Below are 23,908 nucleotides of genomic sequence, written 5' to 3'. Positions count from 1 at the left end.
TAATTCTGAGAGGTGCATATACACTCAGGACGGATTAGGTAAGTTAGGGCTTGGACCCTGGGAAGATCCCAGGAAGAACCAGATACTAACTTTGCTGAAACCCTTCCCAGAGAGGGCAGGACAGGTGGCCAGTCAGGCCAGAAGAATGATGGGAAGAGAAGGGCATCTTGTCGAGAGATGGCTCAGCCCGGACCGTGCCAGGGCTCCATCCTCCTGACCCCAGCTGGGCTCCCTACTGCTAGCTAGGCTCCTGCCCCCACTCTGGCCTCTGCCCTGGTGGTGCCACCTTCCTGACCCCGGGGAGCCCTGGGCCTGATGCACGTGCACCACAGCCCTGCCTACTCCCAGGCTGGATTAGGCAGAGTCCGAGGACGTGCTGGGCTGGCAGGCTCACGGGCGGGGCGGGTGCCGGCGCTGGGGCTGCCCTATGCTGGCTTGAGACCGGGCCGCAGCAAGGCCTTGTATGGCTCTGGCAGGGTAGCTCAGCTGGCGGCACCCATTGGCTGAGCCGGCACTCCCAGCCGGGGCTGCCGGGGCCCCAAACCACGGTAACCAGAGCCGCCGGGAGCTGGGGGATTAGCATGGCCACCTGCCCACTAGCCTGCCTGCCGCCGGGGCTGCTCTTTTCCTTTCCTAAAAAGGCAGAGCTGGGCAGGAGAGCCAGGCAGGTGAACTTGGGCCTGGGGTAGGGGAGGGGTGGGCAGGGTGTGCAGGTGGCTGTGCTGAGGGTTCAGGAATCCTAGCGCTGGCCTCGGGCCAAGCCCTTCTCGGCTCTGGACATCCGTTTTCTCATCTATAAAAGGGGGCAGTGGGCAGCTGGGTCTCCCTAAAGTGGCGGAGCCTTTGATGGGACCAGGGGAAATGTATGCTAGGGACCCCAAACCCAACGCAGATTCAAGGGCTGCTCAGTAGCAAAGAGGCAGATTCTCCTTCCATAGGAAGCCAACCACTTCCCAAATATAAGGGCCTGGTTTTACGTCCCAGCTCTTCCACTTACCACTATGACCATGGGAGGCAGCCGCATCTGTCTGAGCCTCAGGCTTCCTCCTCTATAAACAGGATAGGGCTACAAGCCCCCCTGTCCTGTGATGAGCCCCTGCAGTCAGCCCCAGTCTGCTCTTTCTCAGCTGCCCTCTGTCCTCCCCTGACCCTTTCTTCTACCCATTTCTCTCCACTCATGCCCATCTCAGGCTGGCCTGCCTTCTAAAGCTGTCCTGCCTGCAGTGGCCTGGCCCCAGGAGTGTCCAGGTCCCAAGCCCAGAGAGGGTCCAGGCCTTAGGATGAGGGCAGGGTCAGCCCAACCCCGGATGGGGAGCCAGGCAAGCTTGGCTAAGGCCTCTGTGGCCACAGACAGCAGCTTATGTCCTCCTGAGGCTCTGGGTCAGGGTCTCACTAGGTCAGTGGCCCTGCCATTTGCTAGGGTGTGATTTGGGGCTCGAGTCTTCACATGAAAAATGGGGGCGTGTGCCCTGTCCTGCCTTACTTCAAAAGGGAAAGTGCTTCATGACCCCTAGGGAGCAGCTGTGGGAGGCCTGGATGTGTGTAAATGACTGGGAGGCCTTGGGCCCTGTGGCAGGTGGGCGAGGGCAGGTGGCGAGTCCTGCAGAGAATTCACACACAGTTTTCAGGCTCTCGAGTATGGGAAGCCAAACCTTGGCACCTGCCGGTTGATCCTTGGGCCTTCGGCCTCTGTCACGGGGAAGCCATGTGGCTACCAGATGGCATTGCTGAGAAACCAGGCAGCTGCTGGGAAGCAGCCCCAGCCTGGGCCTGCCTTGCCCCACTGCTTCCTGGGCAGAGGAGGTGAGCTGTCTGAGACCCAGGGCTCCCCCCCGGGGCCAGAGTTCAGGTCACGATGGGCTTCCATGAGGAGCTACCCCGGAGTCAGGTCAGTCTTCCCACTACCTCTGACTAGCTGTGCACTTGCAGCTGGTGGCGGTCCTTTCTCCTCTAAGGACAGGGGTGGTAACTCATCTTCCTGGGTTGTCATAAGGACTGCAAATCAGGCTTGTAAAATGCTAGGCACAGGGCGTGGCATCCACGAATGCTCTTCTTTCCGTGGGGCTGTTTGGGACATTTCCCACTAGCCTGGACTGAGACCCAGGGTCCACAAGGACTTGCTGTCCCACGGCCGCTCCATTGGTGGCTCGTCATCCTTGCACACCCCACGATTCTAATGCCAAAGGCCATCTTCACTCTCTGGGGCCCCTTCCAGACCTTGGTCTTTTTTAACCGCCTGGAAAAATCCAGCACCTTTGAGGCCGACGTCATCGGCCCTGCCCTGCCCCCTGCCACCCCTGACATCTGCTGGTCTCCTGGGGGCACTTCTGACGTCGGGACATCCTAGCTTTGTGTGATTATCGTGAGGGCCACTTCCAGGGGCTCTGGGTCTCGTCCCTTAGGCCTGGCCACGTGACTTGCCTTGGCCGCTGAAATGTGAGTGGAGGGAGGTGGGCTTCCAGCTGGAAGGATTTATTTGTCAGAGCGAGGGAGCACAGCACTCTCTTCTGCCTCTGAGGTCAGGGGAGCACGGAGATGCAGCCTCCATCAGTCTGGGTCTCTAAGCGACTGGGAGCCGTAGAACTGCCCTGCTGACCCACATCGAAAGTGTGGCCAAGGGGAAAAATATGCTTCTGCCGAGTCAGCCCCGGAGTTTCGGGGGTGTTTGTCTCTGTGGCAGGCAGCTCCTCTCCCGACTGCTACCTACTCCCTGGCTCAGAGCCACCATCTCCCCCCAGGCCCTGCAGTCACCAGAGGTGCCCTCCACGCCCCGGCCACTCGTCCCCTGGCCTGTCCCTCTGCGGTGGCCTCCTGGCTCCCTGCGCCCCAGCAGCCTCGCCGGAGGCCAGCCACCCTCTGCCACACCTGGCTCGCCTCTGAAATAATGAGCGAATGAGCTGTTTCTGTTTTCATCCAAATCCCCTGTCACTTGACCACTGGCCTCTCTCTGTATCAGCCACACATGTGCTTCCCAGCCCGTGAATTTGGTTGGCATAACTCACCTCTTCGTTTGCCCATAGTCTCATGTCCCGCACCCCACTGTCCCTCTGTCCCCCGGCTGGGCAGAACCCCGACCCTGACGCACCGACCTGGTTGCCTGCACCCCGGCTGCTGAGCACCGTGGGAGAAACCACACCCGGGGAGCAGCCGGGGCCTCAGTGCCTGGTTCCCCTGGCCAGCTTTCTCCTGCTCCCCTCCCCACTCGGTTTCACAGAGAAGTCCCTCCGCAGGGATGCTCTCAACTTCCTCTCACCCAGCAGGCACTGACTTCCCTGCACCTCTTCCCGTGGGTCACAACGGAGGGTGTGTGTGTGTGTGTGTGTGTGTGTACTTGATTTTCACCATCTCCCTCCCATCAGCAACTCCCCCGCCGCCCCCCGCAGCGCTTGTGAATCTTTCTTCCCTGGGCCCCATATGCCCCCTCCCACTACTGCCCCACTCTCCCCTGGGAAGGTGTCCCGGATCTGCTGCCCCACTTCCCACCCTTTATTCGACGCCCAGCGGTACCTGTGAAGGGCCCGCTAAGCACCAGGCACCGTGCTAGGCCAGACTTCCCCGAAGTCAGCAGCGGTCCCCTCATTGCTGAAACAGAGCCTCTTAGGTTCTCAGTGCTGAACTTCCGGGCTGCTCCTTCTCATGGCTTCCCCTTCCTTCTCTGACCCTAAGGTGTTTTCCAAGAAAGGTCTCCAGGACGACTCAGACCCAGTCTAGACGAGAGCTTTTATTCTCTCCCGCCACAGCAATTATGGCAACTGCAACTGGGTCATTAATGGCGTCTTTAGGAGGTAATGTACATGCAATGATGTGTTAGAATGTAAGCTCTTCGAGGGCAGGCCTGTTTTGCCTACTGTTGTATCCAACCATCGGCCCCTCACTGGTGCTCAGCAAATCATTATGGAAAGGGAGAGGTGGGGATCCATGCCTGCCTTTTCTCCCTGGTATCCCCAGCCCCTCATGCCACGCCTCCTCAGAGAAGATTTTTTTTTTTTAAAGATTTTATTTATTTATTTGAGAGAGAATGAGATAGAGAAAGAGAGCATGAGAGGGGGGAGGGTGAGAGGGAGAAGCAGGCTCCCCGCTGAGCAGGGAGCCCAATGCGGGACTCGATCCCAGGACTCCAGGATCATGACCTGAGCCGAAGGCAGTCGCTTAACCAACTGAGCCACCCAGGCGCCCTTCAGAGAAGATTTTTGAAGGCTTACTCTGTTCAAGGCTGCATTAGCCACCCTGTATACACCATCTCATTGAATCCCCACAACCACGTTCCACGTTACAGTTGGGCAATGGAGGCCCAGAGAGGTTGTGTCATTTGCCCAAGGTCACACAGGCAGTACGGGGCTGTGTCATGATCTGATTCCAGGTCTTACTCTGTAGTGAGTTGGATGATGGCCTTCCAAAGTGAAGCCCATGCCCGTCCCCAGAACCTGTGAGTGCTACCTTAATTTGGAAGTTGTATTCAGTTACAGATCCAGAGATGAGAGTAGGCCCCAAATCCCATGACCAGTGTCTTCAGAAGAGAAGGGGCGGGGGAGGGAACCTACAGAGAGGGCGGGAGGAAGGCAGGCTATAAAAACCACGGCCCACCAAGGCTCACTTGCAGCCACAGAAGCTGGGAGAAGCGTGGATCGGACCCTCCTTCAGAGCCTTCAGAAGGAACCCACCCTGCCCACACCCAGACTTTGGACTTCTGGTCTCCAGAACTCAGAGACAATAGATTTCTGTTGTTTTTAGCCATGGCAGCCCCAGGAAACATAGAGCCCAGACCACAGTGGTGCTGTACCCGGTGCTTCTCACCAGGCCTGGAAGCCAGGGGCCACACGAGGCCCAGGCTGTGTGTCTGGGGCCTGCTCACATGCCTCCTCTGGGCCTGATCACTCTGTAGTAAAGCAGCACTCCAGACACCAAGCATCCCTCCAACTCTGACATTCTACAACCCTCCAGAAAAACCATGAGCCAGGCGAGCAGGGCTATGTTGGGATTTTCAAATTTATTCCAACGTGCTGTGTGTTTTTTTTTTTTTTAAAAATATCCTCAGGCTGAACACTCAGCCGGAGCTGTAATAAAGGCAATTATTATACTTGTAAAAACCTCTCATTCACAGTACAGATGTAATTTACAACAAAGGTCACACACATCAATACTGAGCATTTTTTTCCTTTTGTACATCAGACTCTGTGCTTTAGACCTGTATGGATTTTTTGTTGACTTTTTTTTTTCTTTTGCACTGATATATACCATACCGACATTGCAAGATGCAAGTATAGAAACTGGAGTTTAAATAAAATCACAGGCAAAACTACCCCATCCCAGTGTGGCTGCTGTACATATCTACAGGACAATTTTTGGAATGTATTGCCATTTAAGAACATAGAAACTCTCTACAGACAAGTTCACATACGGAATACATACACCTTTTAGAAAAAAAAAGGCAAATATTTATCTTACAGAGCGCATGTATCTTACATTTGCCTACACGTTTCTTTTTCTCTTCTTTCTTTTTTTTTTTCTTTAAACACTAGGTTTAGTAAAGTGATCATAAGTGCCGAAGCTGTTTTCTAATGGAAAAGCGGACTGGAGCCACAACACGGAAGCAGAATTTGGGGGACAGGCCTTCGGGAACTTTCTCCCCCTGCTCGATGCTGCAGATCTGTCTCCGAGGCAGGACTTTTGCTTTAAGGAGGATTTTTCTGGAGAAAGGACTGGAGAGCAGTTCAGCTCAGATATATTGCTGGTTCCTATTCAGAAGTGCAGGGTGAGAATGGAAAGGGGCTCCAGGGATCCGGAAGCTAATTCTTTCAGACTTTTTCCCACAGAGGGAAGCAGAGGGACTTCTGGGTCTGGAAGTTGGAGGTGATGGAAAAGGGAGAGTGGGCAGTTTGCTGTCGTCAGCATCCTGGAGGGTCTCTGTGGCTGGGCCAGAGTGCAAGCCATGGGTGGGGGGGGGGGGGGGGGGGGGCCTGGGGAACAGTGCCTCGGAGAGGAACGGGGTTAGTACCCAGAATGGCCCTGAGCTTGCTGAGGGTGGAGGGCATCCTGGAGGTTGGCCTGGGGGCTAAGTTTCTTGGAATTCCCAACAGAGGGCGAGGGCTGGCTCTGAGACCTCTGCAGTTTGGTTCCAGCCACAGTGCCAACAGCCAAGGACCAGAGCGAGCCTGGACTGAGGCATGGCTGGCTGGCGCATGTCGACAGAGCGCCGACAGGTGTCTATGGCCACAAATCAGCACTGCTCTTGGTACTCTTAACAGGGACAGGAGCATCACACGCAAACTGCAAATGTGGGAGTGGTTGGGAGTGGGGCAGGGGGCCCTGGGGAGGGCATGGAGTGAGTGTCCTTTTCCAAATTATGCAGGTGTGTGTGCTGGGGCCTCTGTGCTCGGGGGAGCAGGGCTAGAGTCTAGCAGGAGGGGTTAGCACTGTGCCCAGTGATATCTGTCCCAAGCTGGTGGCACTGATTCCATCCCTCTGGGGATCGATGTGGGGCAGCAGCCCTTAAGCCAGATTCTGTTTGTGCATGTGTCCCTGTCATTGAGAAACGGATGTCCGGTAACTCCCGGTCCCTGTCCCCTCTGCCTGTGCCTGTGGGCCTGAGTGGCTGCGAGGACTCTCCCCTGGTGGCCACATTGTCCAGGAAACCTCAGTTGGCAGGCTGTCCCAGAACAGGGGGATGACACCCAGGAGAGCAGGGGTGCATGGCTGCAGGGAGAGGCCTGGCCACGCCCAGGGTCAGGGGCTCTGCACGGCTTGCAGAAACCCCCGTCTGCTACTTTGTAGGTCTGGGCTGGAAGATCTTGCCCAGGAAGGTTTCAAACCTGGGCTGAAGCAATGCCCTTTATCCAGCTCCCAGGCCCCAGGGCTAGAAGGGTCCGCTGGTAGGGCTGAGAGGTGAGGGTGAGGGAAGCCGGGCCGGACACCTTCCCACTTCCTGTGAGGCCAAAACAACGCCAATATAGTCAAGGCTGGGCTTGCCGGCCTTCTCCCCGGGTGGGCGGGAGCCCCAGACTCTGGGCCAGGCAGCTGAGAGCTGCCGGCTAACCTCACCCCCCGCACCCTGGGGCCGAGCAGACCCCCAGGGAAGCCCTTCCCTATTGTCCGGTTTGTGTCTTAGCGGAAGCTGGGGCTGGCCTGTCTACTCAGCAGAGGCCAGGGAGGGAAAGGCCCTGAACTGGCAGAGGAGGGAATTAGGGCCTCAAACGGTGTCCTGTCTACACAACTTCAACAACTCAGGAGGCCCCAGGCACAGGATTCACATGGCCTGGCTGAGGATCTGGGACTGGTCAGGGAATTCCGGGCTCTGTAAGGCGGCTTCAGCACCTAGCCCGGGTGGGCCAGGACCATGGTCCCTGTGCTTTCTCCCCCTTGGTAGAAACGAAAGGAAAGTTCTGGAAGGCTGGGAGAAAACCTGCCTCTCCCAGGGCAGGGTAAACATGAGTTCTATATTTCAAATCGGGATTTTAATTTCTGGTCATATTATTTTTCTTACGAAGCAGGTTTTTGCCCCAGAAAATATAGGGCAGGTTCTTGAGGGAGGACATGAGGATGAGGGAGGAGACACTGGCTAGTACTGATTGCTTTGGAGAAGAATTCCGTTGACTTAGGACAATACTTCTAGGTCAAGAGAATCTGAGGAGGCTGGAAGAAGTACCAAATACCATCCTCTGTGTGTGTGTGTGTGTGTGTGTGTATGTAATTTTTAAAGAGATTTAAGCCCAACAAACAGGCCTGGGCAGTTCCCACCAGTCATGGTTTTGGGTATTTCCTGGGGGTAGTGGAGACCTGACAATGTGTGGGGTGGGGATGAGGGGAGGAATCCAATCCTGCTGAAAAGAGGTCCAGAAACGGGTCCCTATAAACTTCCAGTTCTGAGCACTAGAAAAGCCCAGCCATGGAAGAAATAGGGCCCTTTGAACCCTAGGGACCAAACATGCAACAAAACCCAAGCCCCAGCCTCAGGAATGGCAAGGCAATGCACCTTGGATCTTGACCCCTAGGGGTTGGGCCCTGTCACTTCGGCCTTGTGGGTAGTTTCTAGAACAAGGGAGGCAGCCTGTAGCTGGGGCCCTGAAGCAAGGCCTCAGTTAGGTGCTTTGGGAACCAGGAGATGAACAGTCAGGGCTCCTTTCGCAGCTTACGGGCTAGGGGTGGGGGGTGGAGGGGAGGGGTTGAGGGTGGGGGACTGGGGGAATTTGTCAGGATGCCAGGATAGGTCCACAACTCAGGCCACCTGGGCATCAGGGAGCCCTGGGGGAAACCAGCAAGCTCCTACCTCCTATCTGCTCCTCTAATTTGTGTTGAAATCCTAAGAAAGGTAATATTTTCTTTTCCTTAGGAAAAAGAAAACTGGGGTTTTCTGGGCCTACCTGTGGAGGCTGAGTGGGGTCCCCCTGCCTGTGGCCCCCTGCCATGGGCCACTGGCCTTTCTGCTGGCAGAGAGTATGGCCACTAGCTGGGGTGGAATGGGGTGGAATGAAGCAGCAATAAATAGGAACCATAAACATCTGTACATAGGAGTGCTTGGTTTTACATTTAATTATATATTTTTAAAAGTTTCTTGCTTTTTTCTTCTCCTTCAGTGCATCCCCCTTTCCCTCAGCAAGTGGCTACCTCTTGCCAGCCTTGGGGGGGGTGGCTGCAGATCACAGTGGCCCAGGCTGAGGCCCCACCTACACCCTTTCTCAAAAAAGCACAAAATATTCACAGCCTCAAACTCCTCATGGTTTTTTTTTTTTTATGTGTGCGTGTGTTTTGTTTGTTTCTTTTCAAGCAACAAAAGGTATAGAAAAAGGCACAGGTAACTGCATACGTGGGAAGATAGAACAGTTGGGGGCTGAGCAGAAGCTGCTTGGACAGATGGACAGATGGGAGAGGGAGCCCATGAGAGCGAGATGATTCAAGGAAGCTGGCTGGAAACGTCTGTTGCTGAACACCGGAAGCCAGATGCTGAAGCAGGCGGAGAGAGGCTAAGTGCTTGGGGGGCCCCTGTCCTTGGGCTGGTGTGGAAGTGCCCCAGGCCCCCCACTTCCTGAGGGCTCGGGGGAGCCCTGACTGGTCCTGGGTTCCCCAGAGAGGTTCCTCCTCCGGGCTGGGAAGCGAGCAGAGGCCTCTGCCAGGCAGCCTACGGAACTGCTGCGGTCCAGGGGCGAGGCGGTGGAGGCCACGGGGTTGGCCAACGTGTGTGGTGACTCCAAGCGGGGGCTCCAGGACTCTGGCCTGTGGCCTTGGGGTAGCCGGGGCGAGGCCTCGTGCGGGGTGCAGGGGCTGTGGGTGGGCATGGGCTCTGCGGGCACCTCAGCCACTCGGGGCTCCCAGTCAGGAGGTCTGCCCAGGCCCCCACTCGTCCTCTCCCTCTCCTTGGGGTAGTCCCTGCCCTCCAGCTCCGATGAGAGTGTGAATTTGGATACCTTAGCCACAGGGGACACGGAGGCTGATGAGCTCTCAGTGGGACTCCAGCGGCCTCGCTCCTGGGCCTCCCGGGCCCCTGTCAGGTCACTGCCACCTCCTGAGAAGCCACTGACCCAGGCGGCGGTGGGCCCCGGCAGCAGGGTGGGGTGGGCCCCCGGCCGGGCCTGCACCATCTGGATCCCGCCAATGGGAATCAGGGGGCACGGGGCACGGCTCAAGTGCTGGGAGTGCAGAGGGAGGTGGCTGAAGATGTTCTCCTCTGTCCGGGCTGGGGTGTGGCCGTGGAAGTCATGGGGGGCCGAGAAGGGTCGGGAGGAGGGAGGATGAGCAGGGCCAGGTGAGCAGGTGGGACTCCAGGATGCGGCCTTCTGCTGGGGTCAGAAAATAAGACAGGGTAAGGCAAGAGCTGCGTGCTGGCACATGGAGACCCCAAGGCCTCAAGATGAGGGGTCAGGGGCTCTCCTGAGACCACACAGGAGTCCTGGCTGAGCTGGGGCGGGAGCTGAGCCCCGACTCCCTGCCCGTGGTGATTCCCTGTGCTGGTGCACTCTCTGAGGAGGGCTGTCCCCAGCCCCGCGGTGACCATGAGCACACGCGGCCCCATGGTCTTCGTGCTTCTGGCCAGCGCGCCTGACCGCCACGCGCCTGACCCTCTATCTTGGTTCTGCTGCCTCTCCTGTTCCTAGAGTGGTCTTGACCCAACTCTACCCTTGGATATGAGGTCCCACTCTAGGTTCTTTACCTTCTCCCACCCCATCAGGAATTGTAATGTGACCCCAAAATTAAAGACCAAGGAAAGATTCGCAGCCCTGTTCCTCCAGGAGCTTGAGCCTCTGATGGTGTCGATGCTGCTGGTAGTGAAGGGTGGTGTTGGGTTATGACAATATGGTGACAGAAAAGGCACTGGGAGGTAAAGGTAAGTTGACAGTGACGGTGATGCATGGTGGTGGCAGTGACAGGATGGTACTGGGCTGCCGACGTGGCAACGCTGATGGAGCTGACCCGGCGGTGGCCAGGGCTTGTTAGTGTAGTGACGGCAGAGATGGCGTTGGGGACGGGGACAGTGACGGTGCTGATGGTTTGGCAGGGATGGCATTGGTTGTGGTGTCTCTGAGGCTGCTGGTGACAGGGCTGTTGGAGATGTGGGGTCGGGGGGCTGGGAGGGGAATGGCACCAGCACTTTTCCGCCTGCATCCAAGGCCAGCCGCAGCGCCCACGCTCTGCTGCTTCTGAGGCCACCCTGGCCGGCTTCGGGGGCCCCGGCGTGGTGCCTGCCCCAGGAGGCGCCCCACAAACCTCTGCTATGTTGTTAGCAATCACCGAGCTGGCAGGGCTGTGTAGCTATGGGTCTGATGCCTCAGGGAGGGGTGCAGGAGTGCACTGAGCCCCCCTCCCCACCCCCCGATCAGGGACGAGCAGCCCAGCTGCTCAGGGGCAGGAACTCACCCACGTGGAGGCGCAGGTCTCGGGGCTTCTGCCAAAAAGCTTGTGAGGTAGAGGCGCGGGCGGGTGGAGAGCCCGCGGGGCCAGCCCCGAGCCCGGGCTGCGTTCGCCTGCTGAGGGGCTGCCCGGCCCAGCCCAGGCCCACTTCCCTGGCAGCGCTGACCGTGGTGGTGAGTCGGCCTGGCCCGGGGACCGTCTCCTGGTGGGTGAGTGTCTGGGGGGGCCCGGGTCTGGGGCCCCCTTGCGTTCGGGGGGCGGATGCACTCGAGAGGGCAGTTCTCTTCCCAGGGGGCGGGGGGTGAGAGGAGATAGCTCGAGTCGTGGAGACCCACAAGGGAGAGGGCCCGGCTGGGGGCCAGGCGGGCTGGGGGCGGAGGCCTGTGGCTCTCGGGCCGGTGAGTGTCGCTGGGGAGACGAGTCGCTTTTGCTTAGTGAGTGTTTGTGGGTCAGTTGTGGGCGGCTGCCTGCTTCTTTGCTTGGGGACCTCCTTGGGGACACAGCCTTGGAGCTCAGGGCTGAGCCTGTGTCCTTCTCCACAGGGCCCGAAGGGGCCGGTCCCAGCCGGGGGAGGCACAGGGCGCTTTGGCTGGACATGGAGCAGCTGCCAGCTGCCAAGCGCTCGGCTTCCAACCCCGAGCTGCCCCGCGTGGCCTGGCTACCCGAGGTGGCATCTGGGGGCTGAGGGCCCGGACTGGGGGAGGAGTCTGCCGGCAGCGGGGCGGGCGGGCCAGGCGGGGGTGCCTCTGAGGCCGGTCCCGATGGCTCGTCCTGGCTCTCCTCTTCATCCTCATCCTCGTCTTCGTCCAGGTCCGAGTCCGAGTCCGAGTCCTCCAGGTCTGAAAACTGGTGCTCCGCCACGGCCTCTGAGCCCTCTCGCCCTTCTGAGTCCTGGAACGGGTCATCACTGGTTCCTGAGGGGTGGACAAAGGAGACCCCGGCGTCACAGCCAGCCCCACACGCTGCCCTCTGTGCCTGTGTCCTTGTTTGCAAGCTGGGCCTGACAGTTGTGGTCATGGCTCGAGCTTGTGGAGAGGATGGGGGCCACCACAGGTATGGGAACACTTCGTCAAGAATCCCAGTGAACAACAGTTACCTTGTAATCTACCCTGTGCCAGGTTCCTTCTAAGACCTTCACGTGTGTTAATTCATCTAGTTCTCAAATGATCTCGGGAGGTTGGCATTGTTCTTATCTTCATGTTACAGATGAGGGAACCAAGGTAAGCAAGATTAAGTAGCTTGCTCAAGTAAGATAAGTCCCAGGGCTGGGACTGAACCCTAGCAAAGGAGACAACCCTTTTTGTTAGTTTGTCTCTTCACTAGGATGTCAGTGCTGGCTCCCCGCTGAGCCCGTGAAGCCACCTTGCTGTGCTGTCATCTCCCCCTTTGTCAAATGAATGTGACCGTCTCACCTCCCTCACCGGGTTGGCCAGGAGGAGTAAACACACACCTGGCACAGAGAAATGGCTCAAATAATTACGGCCCCACAATAAGCTCATGAAGAAATCTATCATCCTGGGACCCAGCAGCCAGGCTGGCCGGCCCAGCAGCTCCAGCCGCCCTCAGTCTAAACACACATCTGCCACCATGGCCAGGCTGCTGCTGGCTGGCCCAGTAGTGTCGGGCAGGGGGCAGGTCCTGGCCTCTGGGGGGGACGAGGGGAGGTGGTGGCTAAGCTGGCCTCAGACGGCAGAGCAGGGTCCCATCCCCGCTGCTCTTGTCCAAAGGACCTGTTGCGCTTGCAGAATTCCTGCCACCCCCAGCCAGGAGGGAATGGAGCTCTGGAATACCTCCTGGTCTGGCTGCTGGTGGGGCAGCCCCAACCAGCCGGGTCACTTCGAACATGACACCAGTCTAGTGTGGGCATCTCTGAGATGCGCAGCAGCCAGGACTCGGGGGAGAGCTCTGCTAACATCTGGCCCACCTGTCAGGCTCCTGAGGGTTTGGGTCCTGCTGGCCCCTCTCCGGGCGCATCGCCAGCCCCACCGCTTCACTTGGACACACCACACCCATTCCACCACTGACCAAGAGAGCTGGACACACAAGCTCACTCGGACCATGGCTGCAGCCGGGCTTCCAAACTCCACCATGCCCAGAGGCCCTGGGGCTGGAAAGCCTAGCGTTCGTGCTTCCGAATAGCTCAGCATGCAGCGGTAAGATGCCTGAAGTGGATGACGGTGGGCCAAAAACCATGGGGTGAAACGGGTTGGCAGGTGAAGGGCGGGCCAAGGGACCAAGGGCAGGTCTCCTGACAGCCGGGAGCAGAGGGGAAGGAAGGAGGGATGTGGATGGGGGGAGGAGGGTATGCAAAACACATAGTTGCAATGCCTCATGCCCTGCCTCAGACCTATTTCAGACCCAGCAGTTAGCCTAGCCTCACCCCTCATTTACATATGGGGAAATCCAGGCCCAGAGGGGGCACGGGCTTCCTCCCCAAGATCAGCCAAGGGATAGTGGCTGAGTCAGGACTAAGGTTTACAACCCTTGCATTATTACATTGCCAGTATGAAAATGATGTTTATGCACCGAGAAGCAGGAAATGGTCTGGGTTTGGATCCCAGCTTTACCCTTCCTTGCTGTGTGATGTTGTATAATTGACTTTATGTTCAGTTTCCTCATCTATAAAATGGGGGTAAGAGCAATAAAAATCGCCTCATGAAGCTGGTGGGAGGATAATGAGGGTCTGACACATAGTAAGTACGCAATAAAACTTAGCAGGCATCTCAAGTACCCCCATACCCCAAGCAGATGATCAGCATTGCAAGCATCTCACGGTTGATGGTCAGAGGAGTAATTTTACTAGTGAGGGAGAGTCAAGACCAGTATCCCCTTGATATCCAGCAGGGAGGGCTCCTAAACAGCCTCTTTACCGATGAGGACGTGGAGGCCCAGAGTGGCCTGCCTTAGGTACCCAAGGCAGGAATGATGGAAGCCAAGGGTCCCCTGTGACCTGGGCTCCTGCAGGGCTGTATAGGATGCCTTTGCCTGGGGGGCCCATCCCCAGCGCCCCCCATGGCGCTGCCAGTCCACTGTTGGGATCACCAGCAAGGCTCCATCCACAAAGCCCAGCCAGCTCCAGGCCTGGGACCAAGGAGGAGATGGAGAATGAAGCCTGCGAGGACGCCGAGGGGGTCTGGCCACACGGTGGCGCTGGTGCCCAACCTCCTCACTGTCAGGGGAGCGGCTGCGGTGGGGACCTGGCCACAGGGAGGCGGTGGTTTCCAGGCTGTGCTCCCCAGTGCCACTTGGTGTCTAGCAGACAGGCTCCTCCCTGAACCTTCCTCATCATCATGGGAAGTGGCAACTCCGTCCTTCCACTTTCTTAAGCCATAAACCTCGGACTCATCCTTGGCTCCTTTTTTCTCATGCCACCACCAGTCCCCCTTCGTGGTAGCAAAACCTGTCGGTTCCACTTGCAGAATGTTTCCAGAACCCTACCACTTCTCCCCACCTCCACCCAGTCCAAGCCAACGTGTGCTCGGCCTGACAACTGCCTCCAGCCGCACCCCTTCTCGACCGTCCTCTGCACACAGAGTCACTGAAAGTTGGGGGACATTACTCCGCTGCACTGCCAAGCCAGTCCCTTGACCTTCATGGCCTTGTTCTCTGAGTTCATCTCCCCCCACTTGGGTCCTCGGGAGCTCTGGACCTTCTGTTCCCTCTGCAGGGAGAGCCTTTCCCCAGACCCCCACCCCCACCCCTGCCAGCTTCCTCACCCCTCCCTTCACGTTCTCTGCTCACACCTACCAGAGTGAACCCTCCCCACATCTCCCAGCCCCTCACTCACATTTTTCCTTCCTACTCATTGACCCTGCCCTATTCCGCATTTGTTCACTGCCCTGCTCCCTTCGAGAATGTAAGCTTCCAGAATAAAACATAGTTCTATTCACTGTGGGATCTCCAGCAGCTCGGACAGAGCCTGGGACAGGGCAGGTGCTCAGTAAATATTTCTAGAACAAATGCACTGATTTTATCCTCAAACAAGGTGGGTATGGCTATCCTTTTTTGCCTCATTGGGAAAATGAGATTGGGAGAGGGGCAGGGACCAGCCCTGGGTCCCTCAGGGGACCCTCAGTGAGGTGCAAGTTGCAACCTCTTGACTCTCACCCAGGGTGGGCTCTGCACTCGGGCTCCGGCTCCCCTAGGTCCAGCCCACCAGGCACTGGGGTGGTGTGCAGCCAGCATTTTGTGTGACCTTGAGCAGCCGCCTTTACCTGTCTGAGCTTTACTTTCCTCAACCTAAAATGGGGCAACACAAGTTTCTACCGCTAGTTATGAGGACTCAGTGAGACAACAGGTGTAAATGGCCTAACGTGCATTCTGGTAAGCATGGTAACCCCACATTCTCATTTTGGTGGCAACAGCCCCATGTTCACTGTGTTCAGTTCAGTAGAGGTGATTGATTCCTCCTAAAAGGAAACGTGCTTTAACTCTTTTGTAAGACTGTAAATAGATCTTGAAATCAGAAAAACAAAGACACATGCACACACATACACACACATACACACCCCCCCCCTTTGTCACACTCTAAATCCTGATTCTGATTTTAGGGAATCTGGCCAAAGGGTTGCTGGGTACAGGAGGAATGCCCCTGGCCTCCCTGACCTCCCTTTGCCCGGGGTGGGGAGGGGGAGACACTGTCCACCTGCCACAGTCCGTCTGGCCTCCTCCCCGGAAGCTGTGGCTTACCAGGGCCTTTGACTCCCCCTCTCCTCTGCTGGGCTTTTTCAGAAGTAGGCTCGAATGTGCCTCTTGCTGATGGAGGACTTTGGCCATGGTGCGGTGCTGGGGATGTGGGATGAGATGGGGAGGTGGCAAGGGGCTGTCAGGCCTGGCTTTGGCTCTCTTGAAAGCGTCCCAAGTTCGAAAAGACCCAGGTGTCAGGCTCAGGCCCAGAGTATGGAGGTGTGGGTGCGAGTGTGGGAGTGTGTAAGAGTATGTATGTTACGGCATCACCGGGAGGATTTATGAGATAATTCACAGCACGTATCTACAACGCTCCTGCCACAGAGTGGGTGCTCAGGCAATGTTAACTACGATTACTCATGCGCTAGTTTATTCAACACACATTCACTGAGCACCTGCAAGGTGTCAGGCATGCCACCTCCTTGGTAGATGGTAGCATATACTCACTAGGACGGCACAGCAGGGACTGTGTTTGGAGAGGCAGAGGTGACCCCCCTGTGAATTTAACCTTTCTCTCCCAGTAGGTGGGAAAACTGTAGGGGAGGGCCTGGAAGAGGGAGAGAGAGCAGGGAGAGGACAGAAGGGAAGGGAGGGTATGGGGACAGGTGGAGGGGCAGGCAGAGGAAGAGGGGGAGGTGGTGAGGGGGGGAAGAGGCAGGGAGGAGGGAGTTGGCAGTTGGTTACCTTCTTCGGCTTCCTGCTCCTCCAGCACCCCTGTCTCTTGGCACTTTTTGCTGTGGGCCTTCGACTTCATGTGCTTAGTCAGATTCCCTGGAAAGAAATGAGAAGGGACTCAGGCTCAGCCGCGGGGCAGGGGGCCAGCGTGGGCCCCGGGCTCACAGACACAGTGCCTGGCGGGCAGGCTGTGGCTTCGAAGACCTGTCAGGGCCCCTTGGGCTGCAGGGGCTGGGGGGGGCCGGGGGGGGGTGCCGGGACATCCTTGCACCCAGGTGCTCAGGCTGGGAGGAGCCCCACAGCCACCATTCAGGACAGTACCCAGGAGCTGGGGGAGGGCGGGGAGGGGGCAGAGGGTGTAATGAGGAAGCGAGATGCTGGTTAAAAAACAAACAAAAAAGAAATTAAAAAGACAACTCATGTGTAATAGGTTTTTCCGCTTTGGGTTTAACTCTGGGCCCAGCAGCTAGTGACCCTCATTGAGCAGGATTTTTGGCCTTCTCAGATGCTGGGATTCCCAGAGGGCCCGTTAACTGATGAGCTGGGTGGGTACTGAGGATGCCCTTCCGACTGAGGCTACACATAGTGGCAACCCACAGGGTTTAGGAAGAGGAACCAGGACAAAGTTACTGTTAGAAACGGAGAAAGAGCAGAAGGTGTAGGGAAGTCTGCTGGACAGGGACCTGTGAGCCACAAAGCCGGGGCCCAAGCCCTACCTTCCTTAGAGAAGTCCTGTCCTGGGCCTCCGTTTCCCCCAGGTCACTGTGCTGTGTAGACACAGGCAGGGAGGGCTGGGCAAAGGCTCTGCTCACTCCATCCCTGACTCTGCCCTAAGTGGTCCGTCCAGCCCCACAGCTGATGAGCAGGGGCGGCAGTTCTGCCATAAACCTCTGCGGGCAGGAGCACCGTGGAAAGGAGAGGCAGAGCACCCCAGATGCCTCAGGATGTTCCTTTGGGCTCAGCAGCCACCTCCAAATTGTGATGGTCTCACTGTGGCCCGCAGATTGCTACATTTGCACATGATGGTTCATATGATAATCCTAAGTGCCCCGAGTCAGGTGCCCTGTCTCACTGAGCTTATTAGTTGGCAAGTTTGACTAGATGGATGGAAGAGAGAAGAATGGACACTTCAACGATGCATGGAGAGACTGGTGGGTGGATGGATGGATGGATGATGGATGGACGGACGGATAGATGGGTAAGTGGATAAGAGGAAAAATGGAGTGAAGGAAGAACAGGAAGAATATGGACAGATGGACAGGGCACTGGATGGAGAGACAGATGCGGAATAGATGGTTAGATGAAAAAAATAAATAGGAGGAGAGCTGGAAAATGGGCTCATAAACAGGTGGGGAGCTGGAGAACTGGAGAGGAGGGGAGAGGCAGGGGTGAATGAGAGAGTGGCGGGTTGGGTTGCACGGGTGAGGGGCTACATGCAGGAGGGGCAGACGGGAAGATAAAGGACTGGGCAGGTGGATGGAAGGATGGATTGGTGGGAGGACAGATGTGAGAACAGGAGGAACAGACAGGATGAGAGAAGAAGTGGAAAGATATATGGATAGGAAGACAAACTAGGAGATGGGAGAAATGGCTAGATGGGAGGATAGATGGATGGGTGGGTGGGTAGAATAGGAGAGAGTCCACGGGTGAACCAAAGGGTGCTTCGTAATCATTCTGAGAATTTTAAGGAATTTGTAGGGTTTTGCTGAGAAGGTGATGGAAACCTTAACCTGGGATTCCCTGAGGTACGTAGGTCAAGGGCAGCAGGGATGGAAGGGGACTTGTTTCTTTCCTTTCTTCCCTTTACTCCTAGTCTGTGACTGTACCCTTCCCCACTCAGATTTTCCATCTATAATCAGACAGAAACCTGGATCTTTTACTCCTGGCCAAAGGGAAAGCAGAGTCAGAATTTCCAGAAGTATTCTGGGGCCAGAGGGTCCCCAAGGGTCCCTACCTAACACTGGGGGCCTCTGCCCTGTCATGAGCAAGTAAAGCTTGAGTAGGATGTCAAGGGCTGGTGAAGGCAGCTGGGGTCTTCCATGGGCCAGAGATATAAGCGGTCTCCTGAGGTCCTGGGACTGGCGCACTGTCCCCAGACCACAGAGGATTGTTCACACTGCTCGTTCTGGCTAGGACATTATTTGCTATACATGTTCCGTCAGGAAGGTTTAGGTCTCTTTTCAACAGTCAGGTGCTGAGCACACAATGGATGCACAATCACCACATATGGGCAACGCTCTCCTCATCACAGAAGCAAAGTGTTGGAAGGAACCTCACAGACCATGGAACCCAAGCACCACCAGGTCCAGGGTCGGGGGAGGGTGGTTTCTTGCTTCTGCTCTAACTCTGGGCCCCGTGATGCCGTTAGACACGATCATGGACTGTCTCAGCTGCTGGGATGCCACGGGAGGGCTCCTGTTGACCAGCAGAGTAAACCCACCAGCCCAGGCCCCCCGATCGTACAGAGCCCCGTCTAGAACCAGGTTTTGGGGCTCCAGGGGCCTTGCCTGCTGCACACTGGCAGAATCGACCCGGGCTGGTCAAGGAGCTTGCTGGCCCCGGGTTTGAGTTTGGGCTCTGCTGCTTGCTAGCTGTGTGCTCTTGGGCAAGTTTCTTAACCTTCTGAGCTCCCATTGCCGCAACTCTGAAGTCATACCTACCTCTCGGGGGTGCTGGGAGGAGCTGATGGGCGAGTGCGGGGAGAGGGGCAGCTGCGGGGAGAGGGGCAGCACGGTGTGCCTGGCACACAGCAGACGCTTGCCTGGTGGAGCCCCCTGCCCGCCCGAGCCGGGAACCCACCCCTGCCCGCGTGACCACCACCCTGTACTGGGCGCCAGAGACTCTGCCAGGCGCCATGCTGGCTGTGGACAGAGAGGCGAATGGCTTCACCCTCCGGTCTGGGCTCAGGGGCTTCCAGGAGAAGGTGCCGGTGGCCCCTGGAGGCTGCAGGGAGGAGTCGGGGAGTCTGAGGGGACTCTGCTAGGACAGGCCGTGTGGTGTGGGTGACAGGAGACGACCTGGCTGAGCAGCCCCAAGTGTTTCCCGGTGCCCTCCCCGACCTCCCCTTCCTTGGCTTCTTCTGTGAACTCAGGGAGGTGAACCCCATGGCAGCAGGTGCCTTTTTTCGGCTCGGACATCACTTCTCTGTCAAGGGGCAGAGCCTCGGCTTGCCAGGCACAGCCCACAGCTTCTCACAGTCGTCCCCACCCCCGCCAAAGGCCCCCCAGTCCTGGAATGAAGGAGGAAAGGCAAGCGGATGGAAAATGATGAGTGTCTGGAAGAGGCGGGACCTCTGCCGAGGGCATCAGCCAATGACTCTGCCTCCTTCTGCTCGGACCCACCGCCCTCCTTCTGCCCCCGCAGCTGTCACCTTTGTCCCCTGCGGCGACCAGTGCGAGGGCCTGTACGCAGCACAGCCACCCCGCTGGCGTCCGGGAACCATCTGAGAAGAGGAAAGGGGAGCCCCCCCCAACCTCCACAGGGATATCCTGGCCGCCTTTCCCATATGCCCCCCCCACCCGCCCCGAGACACCTCAGCTCGCGCCCAGGGGCCCGAGCTGCCGCCGCGATGTCTGACACAGACACGGAGACACAGACAGGCAGACAGAGACGGACAGGAAGGGCTCCCTGGGCCTGGGCGCAGCCAGGTGGTGGTGCGGGAGGGGCCTGCGGAGCACCAGGCCCAGCCGGAGCCCAGGGGTGAGAGGGGAGGGAGGGTGTGCAGCCTGAAGGAAGCCGAGAGCCTGGGAGGAGGCGCCGCAGGTTCCCGAGCCATGGCTGAAGGCGCATCGCTCCAGGAGGCCAAATGGGCCCTGGAGGAACAGGAGCCTCAGCGTCCTGCACCTTCCCTCACTCCCCACGTGCAGGGACAGCCACGAGCAAGCTTCCTCTGCTGCAGCTTGCCACCCCAGCCCTGACCGGCCCCTCTCGGCAGTCACAGTTTGAGAGTCCACCATTTCAGATTCGCTTACTGCTTTGGCTCTGAAGGTGTTGTCTTCTAGAAGCCTCTATGAGCACTTGAAGAGAGCTCAGAACACTCCCTGATCACTGGCTGAGAACAGAGCCTCCTGGGCCTGGCCTGTGGGGCAGTGTGGGCGAGCCTGCACACCCGGGATGCCACGGGCCAGGGCATGCGGGGGGTCTGCAGCCCCTCTGCTCAGGTTATGCCCTCTGGCCCTTCCGGGGCTCTGTGCCGGCTCAGAGGGACCCAGGAAGGGACTGCGGATAGGCTTGGCAGGGCCTCCAATGGAAAGAGCTCTGGAAAAGAGGTGTTCCTGCCAGGGACCAGGCCTTTTCTCTCCACAAAAGAGAGGAGGAAACTGAACAGGGACCCCTCTTTGGAGAGACTGCTCTGGCTGGGAACTTAGTCAGACGGGTTTTTCTAGTCTCACATGGCAGGGGGAAGGCTCCCCGAGATGGTTCTGTGGGCGCTGGACACAGGTGTGCTCTTATGGCCCTGGGCTGGGATATACTCTCAGTACTGGGCTCCTCACGCTGAGAGCAGAACAGGGTGGTCCCCTGGACACAGCCTGGAAACAGGGACGGCCGTTGTGACCCACTCTGGAGGCCACCTGATCAGTCACCTGATTTTGCCATTCCTTCCAGAGAAGGGATCTGCTCACTGAGATGAAGGTGATGGGGGTGATGCCCTGAGGTAGGGGTCCTAGGTTCTTGTTACAGCTCTAGCGTTAACAGTCACTTGGTTGGGGGGGGGACCTGCTTTCTTCACCTTCAAGGGTGTTTTGGACAAGAGGCTTTTTACTCCGTTACTTAAATTATCAGTCAACTATTCCCATCTCTCTTCTTCCATAAAGTTCCACTGGCCGCCTAAGGCCAGAGGGAGTGGGACTGTAGGGGACACAGCGGGGACAGAGCCCACATCCAGGGCCAAGGCATGCTGGGTTGCGCTGCCTTTGACCTGGCAGGGCTCTGGGGCTGGATGCACCCATGACGTGGGGGGCCGGGCTCCAGGACTATCTGTCCTCTCTGGGGACCCTTTGAAACATTGCTTATGAGACGCCAAGAGAGCAGAAGATCAGAGAAAGAAAGTGGGAGGGAGGGCGCCTCCATGCCACCCGAAACCTAGGTGGGAAAGGTTGAGGTCCACTGAGAAGGATGGCCAGAGGACAGAGGAGGGCACGGGTTGGTGGACGGGGTTAGGAGAGCAGAGACGGAGCTCGGGCAGAGAGGGGCCGTGAGCCAGGGGATGTGGTAAGCTGCCCCGGACCTGGTCCAGAGAGAGCGGAGGGGGCCAGCAAGAGGAAGAGGAAGGGAGAAAGGCTGGCGAACTCTGCAGGGCTTGGCCTGACCTCTCTGGCTAGAAGCAGCTTGACCAACAGAAGAAAGATCAACAAGTGGCACAGCTGAATCAGCTCTCAGGTTCTGTCCGCGGAAATGCCACGTGGCTCCAGTGGGGGCCGGCTTGGAGGCCCCCCACGTGCTCAAAGCGGGGAGGCAGGACCCTCATGCCCAAACCCTGACCCAAGAATCTGCAAAGCACAAGAGGCTGAAGCCATCAGGGGGGTCGAGAGCCCCAAGTCTTCCTGGGCTTCACCTCTGTCCCTCCGCTCAGCTACCAGGAAGCGATGCGCAAGCAGCCCTGTCTTCCCTGCCTAGCCTTCGGGAACAGTCAACGCAGTGCGCGGGGAGGACTCGGCCTCACTTGTTCACACGAGGGTCCGGGCAGCTGCAGCGGGACCCTTCTTCCTTTCTCAGATGACTGCCAGAGCCTGTGCTGAGCCTGCCTCGAGGCGTGGCCGGGGTGGGCAGGCCAGGGCTGCCAGCCGGGCGGGGGGCGGGCGGGCCTGTGCTGAGAGCTGCAGAGGAGCTGGGCGGGCGGGCAGGAACATGGTCTGAGTGGTGAGGCGGGTGGAGGCAGGGGCGAGCTCTGCCATGAGAAGTGGCCATGCGAGTGTGCTACGTGGCTCGGAGTGGAATGGAGTCGCAAGAGTGGTGGTGACAAGTGTGGATGCTGGAGCTCACCAGCTCAGTGGATCAAGGGCTAAGGAGACATGCAGCAGGACAGGGTGAGGAGGGAAAATGAAAACCAGGAACCGTGTGCAAGAGCGCCACCAGGCGGCGGTGGGCGGGAGCACACAGGCCGAGGAGCTGTGTGGGATCCAAGAGGACAGGCTGGGACAGCCAGGGGGTGCCACGGCCCAGTCTGGAGCCGGCTGCTCTGCCACTGGGGAGCCCAGGCAGTGTTGGGGGCGGGCAGAGCTGTCCGGGCCTCTGAGCTCTGTGCTAGGGCTCCTGGAGGGGAGCTCCCTACAGTGGGCCGGGGCAGTGCTCCAGCTGACTGTCTCTTACCTTTGGTTTTAAAAGCAAAGTGACAGTGCTTGCACACATAGGGCCGGACGTCAGTGTGGGTGCGGATGTGTTTCTTCAGCATGCTGGGCTTCTTGCAGCGAATTCCACACTCCTCACAAACATATTTCCCTCGGCCGCGGCCTCGCACATATACATACTCTTCGTTTGATTTGTACCTATGAGCAACAGGCGTCATGGTAAAGGAAAAAAAAAAGGAGGAGAAGAGGCTGGTTCCCACCTCAGAAGATGCACACGCTTCCTAGCCGCCTCCAGCCCTTCGTGGATATTGGGCGAGGAGGACTCGAACCAGAGAGAACCGTGTGGGGGCAGTGCGGCGGGGGGGGGGTGCGGGTAGTCGCCCTGGGGATCCACCACGGACCCCTTGCACCTGCCCTGCCCTCGGCCCAGTACGGCTGCCCCCTCTCTTCCCTCCGGAGGCAGCAGACCCTGTGCTTCCTGCTGGGAAGTGAAGCCACAGGTTCACGGAGGGTCTCCGCTCCAGAGCCAGCCTTGGCCCCAACCTCTGCCCGCAAAGGACAGCCCCTCTGGGCCCGCAGAGTCACAACGCGAGGGACAGAAGGTAACAACCACACTCTAGCGGCTTCAGTGGCTCCCACCTGCCGAGCGCTCCGTCCGTGCCGGGCACTTTACACAAACTAAATCACCATCATGAGCACGATATGGACCTAGGATCTGAACCTGCCTGCTCCAAAGCCTGTCCACCTCCCAGGAGTGCTAAAACCGTCTGCTCGGAAGCCACCTGGACACCGGTGTGAGGGGAGGTGGGAGGGACCGCCACCACTTCCCTGTTCTCAGAGTCAGAAACCAGGAGCCCTGCGTGCTCTCCCGACCACATCTCCAGATGAGCTGTAAAGCTCTCAGGACCCAGAGTCCAGCTACCTTGCCCCCAGGAATCCCCTGGGGTCATTACATTAGGGCCCAAAGCTTTCCTAGGGCAGTTCCTGGGGCAGCCAGCCCACCTGCCAGGCCTCGGGGCCACCAGCGCTCTTGGACCTGGACCAGAATGCTCTTATTTCCACCTAGAAGGAAGCCCACGAGGCTCACACAATACGATCCTCATCAAAATGCCTCGTTAGTCTCCTGAGTAGGGCAGGAAAGGCTCTGATGGGGCCAGGGGGTGCTTCCTGGTGTGATTCCAGGAGAAGAGCCTTCTGATGCCTGAGGCTGGGGGGTCTGATGGCATGGGTGCCTTGGGCAAGGTGTGGCCTCTCGGCCAGCTGAGCATGACCCCAGCACCCAGCACGAGGCCTGCCTGTCCCCCACACTCATGCTATACAACAGGTCCCTGCCCAGGGACCTTGGCACTCAAACTCGGGGCAGGTGCAGGGCGCAGGGAGGTGGCTGGGAGAAGGTGAGGCAGTCGGGACAGCAGCTGGGA

General features: G+C 58.1%; 1 protein-coding gene across 1 annotated transcript in view; it reads right to left on the bottom strand.

Moving 5' to 3' along the window:
• Positions 1-6,632: 6,632 nt before the first annotated feature.
• Positions 6,633-23,908, bottom strand: part of HIVEP3 (HIVEP zinc finger 3) — a 447,252-nt gene continuing 429,976 nt past the window's right edge. Inside the window, exons 7-10 of the mRNA XM_035018861.1 lie at positions 22,510-22,685; positions 16,210-16,296; positions 10,846-11,753; positions 6,633-9,770 (exon numbers count right to left, since the gene is read on the bottom strand). Of these exons, the coding sequence (XP_034874752.1) occupies positions 8,958-9,770; positions 10,846-11,753; positions 16,210-16,296; positions 22,510-22,685 (1,984 nt within the window). The 3' untranslated portion in view covers positions 6,633-8,957. The remainder of the gene's footprint in view (positions 9,771-10,845; positions 11,754-16,209; positions 16,297-22,509; positions 22,686-23,908) is intronic.

This window comes from Mirounga leonina, unplaced genomic scaffold (genome assembly GCF_011800145.1).
Source record: "Mirounga leonina isolate KUSES-001 unplaced genomic scaffold, KU_Mleo_1.0 Mir_173, whole genome shotgun sequence".
Classification (NCBI taxonomy): Eukaryota; Metazoa; Chordata; class Mammalia; order Carnivora; family Phocidae; genus Mirounga; species Mirounga leonina.
This window is presented reverse-complemented; position numbering and strand designations above follow the sequence as displayed.